Source organism: Scylla paramamosain, chromosome 1, assembly GCF_035594125.1.
Source record: "Scylla paramamosain isolate STU-SP2022 chromosome 1, ASM3559412v1, whole genome shotgun sequence".
NCBI lineage: Eukaryota > Metazoa > Arthropoda > Malacostraca > Decapoda > Portunidae > Scylla > Scylla paramamosain.
Window position 1 is genome coordinate 40142693 of NC_087151.1, and position 4745 is coordinate 40147437.

Consider the following 4745-nt stretch of genomic DNA (forward strand, 5'->3'; position numbering starts at 1 on the left):
TCCCGATGTTGTAAGGCAAGGAAGCTGCTAATCCCCACTATACTCGTATGCCGGGCCTTTGCTGGAGTATTAGACCCAAGGACCACGTGGTATTGGCAGTGCAGCTCAATAGGACCTTGCAGAAGGGATGATGAAGTACGTAGGATGAAACGGAGAGTGCGTTAGGTGCGTTATTAATAGTAGATGAGTAAATAGATGGTTAGGTAAATGTGTAAATAGACAGTAAGAGTTATAGATAGTTATTCCAAAAGATACTTAACTAAAAGTGTGTGTGTGTGTGTGTGTGTGTGTGTGTGTGTGTGTGTGTGTGTGTGTGTGTGTGTGTGTGTGTGTGTGTGTGTGTGTGTGTGTCTATGTGTGTGTGTGTGTGTAGTGATGTATAATTGCGAAAAGCAGAGGAAAATGATTCTTGTTAGCGAAACGATCACATGAAAATATTCCTGATACTGAGAAAAGTTTGCCAGAGTGCAGCAATAACAGTCTGTTTACACATGAATACAATTGAGGTAATTATTGTCAACGCAGAAAAAAAAGTCTAAATTAATTAACATTATGTAGATGCCTTTGTAAATATTGTGCGTGGCGAATCTGATCATTCTTTCCTTGTGTGAGAAAATGTGAGGGTGGTGCAAAGTAGAGAGAAAACGGCGCGAAAATTCCCTGATCTTTTGGGCTTCTTGGTTCTTGACTCTTATGATTCCCAAAGCCTGTTTAGGTTACGAGTCTAACATTGAAAGGCACTACTGACAGCAAAATGGGTGATCGAATGATTTAAACATTTTGGTGGTTGTAATGTTATTTCTTCTTAGTAAAATTATTTAAGGTTCTTCAAGTGACGTAGCAATTAAGGGTATAGGTTTGTGTGTGTGTGTGTGTGTGTGTGTGTGTGTGTGTGTGTGTGTGTGTGTGTGTGTTTGTTTGTTCTTCGTGTACCTCTTTCATTATCTGACACAGTGAACAAAGACCACCATGTAAGTAGTATATTTCATTTATGCTTTATTCCGCCAAGTTTGTTCTCTGAAGAGAACAATTTAATTCCTCTCTCTCCTACGAATTTTAATTCCTCTCTCTCCTACGGTTTTAACATATTGTGGGACGGGAGACTCAGACACGCTCTCCTTGACATCTACAAAAAAGTGGTGCCCCCGAACAGCTCGGCCTAAGTACTCAGCCCACTTAGGGATAAGACCGATCACACCTCTCATCATGAAATGTCTAGTGTCGATACTATGGTTATCTTGCTTTACATTGCTACATTACGTTGAACAAAAAAAAAATCTTACTTTGAAGATCAATACACATGATTATTGGTGTTGATTCCATGCTCGTATTGCGAATACTTTATTCTTGAAGTGTATTTGAATTGTTTTCTTCACTACACCGCCTGAGTTACGTAAGTTTTTTAATCTTTTTTGCCAGTACTGATTTAAAAAATTTCATTGCCAGGAAACACTAATAAAACATATTTCTTTAACACCACTCTTAGGTCCGTATGTCTTTGTAGTCACATTACAAATATGCAGACTTTATTCAGCAACTCAGTAGTTTCGTCTCTCATTGTCTCTTTTTTTCTATTATGATTATGACACTCTTTAAGCAGAAGCATTTTTTTCGAAAATGTGCGGAGCTGAACGTTGCACATAAAAAAAAATTCTAGTATATGATTTTCAAACGTGCATATAAAGTGATAACCCTTATCAATAATTAACCCTTATCAATAATGATAATAATGATGATAACCTTGTCATCTGGGAGTGTTTGGTTGTTCGTGTTACTGTATGATCACAGGTTTCCTTGACCTGACACGCTCACTGCGTCATCAGCCTGTGTGTTATTCCACTGCAGGACAAAGGCTCCAGCCAACCTTTCCCTTTCATCTCTGTTGGTTCTTCTGTTCTAGGCCAGTCCAGCAAAAATTATCTCAATCCTCTCTTTCTGTTTCTGTCAGCCTTGCCTTCATTTACCTTTCCTGGATTGCAATTTGTGTTCTTTAATTGTTCATCTTTTTTTTTCGCTACACACAGGTCACACTGAAGCTTGAAAACTGCTCTGCACCTCTACTCTTTCTTGTATCTTTTCATTTCGCTTTTCTAGTAAGTGGTGAAGGTACGATAATATTATTTTTTTGTCATTGTTGGTTCTTTTTTATTCAGATCTTGAACTTGCCACACTGAAGCAAGGAGACTGCTTTATAGCTCTCATCATTTATGTATCTTTTCATGTTCGCTCTCCTAGTAAGTGTTGAAAGAATGGTAATAATTTTTTTTTTCTTTTTTTTCAGATCGTAAACTTGTGGACCGCCTCGTTGGGGTGAGTAATAACGAATAACTGAATTGTAATGGGAATACTGGTGAACCGGAGTCTTTTGTCCATCATGGGTATGTTATATTGTGAACGGCGTTGCTTCAACAGCTCTATGCATTTTGTCTTCGTTGAAAAGGAGAGATGAAGCCAAAGAAAGCGATTGTGTTCGATGTGTGAGAAAAGAAATGTGATCGGTGCGAAGGATACAGACAATTTTTATATTTCCAGTTAGATACTGTGCTTAATTTGTATTCAATATTTCCAGTTAGATATTGTATTCGATTTTTATTCGTTCACTGAAAGTTGCATTGGATGAGATTAAAAGTGCCGCTCTCCTTGCATATATCCAATCATGGATGGATCCCCATAAACTCAAATATATACACTCTGAACGATTAGTAATAACTGAGAAAATGCTATTAAATGGTGAATTGTAAATGTAATATCAGAAACATTTAGTATACTAGATTAAAAGTAAGCCATATGCATATATTTGTATTAGAAAATCGTGACTATTTATGTGATACCTTCTGATTAGCCTTGTATTGAATCAGCAAGGATCACAGTGACTGACTGCACGGTGCCATAAAACCACTGCGTCACTACGGTGTTCCATGCTCACCACGTATTGCTGTGTGCTATCATGTGAGAAATAGTGCCCTTTTTTAACATCCTCACAGATGAAGATTAGCCCAAGTTCATGTTACCAAGGAATTCAACTCGAAAATATGACTGTGAGAGGCCGTGCGGTGGTGTGACGCAATGGGCTCAGAGGCTAATGCTAGACGTCTTGGAAAGTTTTCTCGAATATTTATGGTTTCTAGTTTATTATGAGAATGGTGGAGTCTTTTGCACTGGTAGCCATAATAGTGAGTGGCTAAAGGAAAAGAGGATATAACAATTCTTCCTTTTCATCAGTAGAAATGTAACCACAGGGTGCCCAACCTGTTCCTCTGTGTGTTTCCATGACAACACCTTTCTGTATTGATGGTTGTGGTGGCGAGCGAGCAAGGAGAAGGAAAACATGACGGTTCCTTCTACGTATATCCTAAATACAAACCATACACAAGAAAGCCGGGCTACCTCTCTTAACCTTTCTTTGCACGTCACCATGACAGCACCCTTACGATTGCATAAAACTAAAATCTCACAAGTCATACCCTAGGAAGCTGGGTCACCTCACTCAGTCTGCCTCTACGCATCTATATGAAAACTCCTTTACGATTGTAGAAAATTGGAATCTCAGGAACCATGCACAAGAAAGCCAAGTCGACTTACAGCCTTCATTTACCTCCATGACAACACCATTAAGATGATCAAGAATTAGAATCTCACAAACCATATACAAGAAAGGCAAGTTACCACACCCAGCCTGTCCTTGTGCGCCTTCATGACAATAACATTAAGATTTTGGAAAATTAGAATTGCCCAATAACAAATTTTACAGGCGTCTTGCTGACCTCTGACAGACAGGACATGTTATTTTGCCTTATTTTGTAATGTATGTGTATTCATGTTTATTTCTATCAATTTGATAAGTGACAGTAAGTTTTGCATATTGGCTTCTCGGAATCGACTGAATCCGATTATAATTGACAAAATACGAATAATAAATGCAACTAATAAAACATTACGCTGATTTAATTCTCTGTCAGCCTTCCTGCCGTCATGATTAATCTCTTATGAAACCTGAATCTAGAATTGCAATAAGTTTAATATATTTAATGTCATTAATAAGGTTGATTGGACCCTGGATACAATAACACCAACACAAAATTTGAAATATTTGTTGAGTTGAGCATAATTTTATCAATAATTACAGGTAAGCGGGAATTGTTTAGCTTTCCTATAATATTGAGTCATTTAACAAAAGCTGCAACTCATCATTTGTCCTCATTATAAAGAGTGAACGCATTGGCATTATTATTATTATTATTATTATTATTGTTATTATTATTATTATTATTATTATTATTATTATTATTATTATTATTATTATTATTATTATCATTATTATTATCATCATCATTATTGCTATGATTATTATGTTACCGGCGATATTGCCATAACACGATCAAGTTAAGTAGAGTACAGATGCCTGGAGAAGACGATCCCTCTTTCCTTAAACAGTGAAGTGTCATGATAATATGAGTTTCTTATTTGAGTTTGTACAAAGGACATAAAGTATTGCATCGTCTTTAGGTAATATTTTGGTGGAGATGAAAGGGAAGAGGATTTTATGATGTTAAGGAATAAGACCACAGAAACTGGAAAGTGTACAAACAAAGCAGTAAAAGAAGAGCTAAACAATCACTGAAAGAGAAGGATTGCAGCAGAAAAGTAGGCTTTAGGAGAAAAGAATTTGAAAAAAAAAATAGAAATGGGACACGAGTGTATCAGAAACCTCGACGATGATGGAGTAGTTTAATAACAACGCCAAC

The 4745-nt window shown here is 36.8% G+C and overlaps 1 protein-coding gene across 2 annotated transcripts in view; it reads left to right on the plus strand.

Annotated features, from left to right (window-relative positions):
• LOC135105495 (uncharacterized) overlaps positions 1-4217 on the plus strand; it is a 106568-nt gene extending 102351 nt beyond the window's left edge. For both annotated transcript variants that reach the window (XR_010270868.1, XM_064013632.1), the window contains one exon: positions 2282-4217. Coding sequence is in view for 1 of the 2 variants with exons in the window: in XM_064013632.1 (XP_063869702.1) it covers positions 2282-2314 (33 nt within the window). In the remaining variant the exon portion in view is untranslated. The remainder of the gene's footprint in view (positions 1-2281) is intronic.
• The last annotated feature ends 528 nt before the right edge of the window (positions 4218-4745 follow it).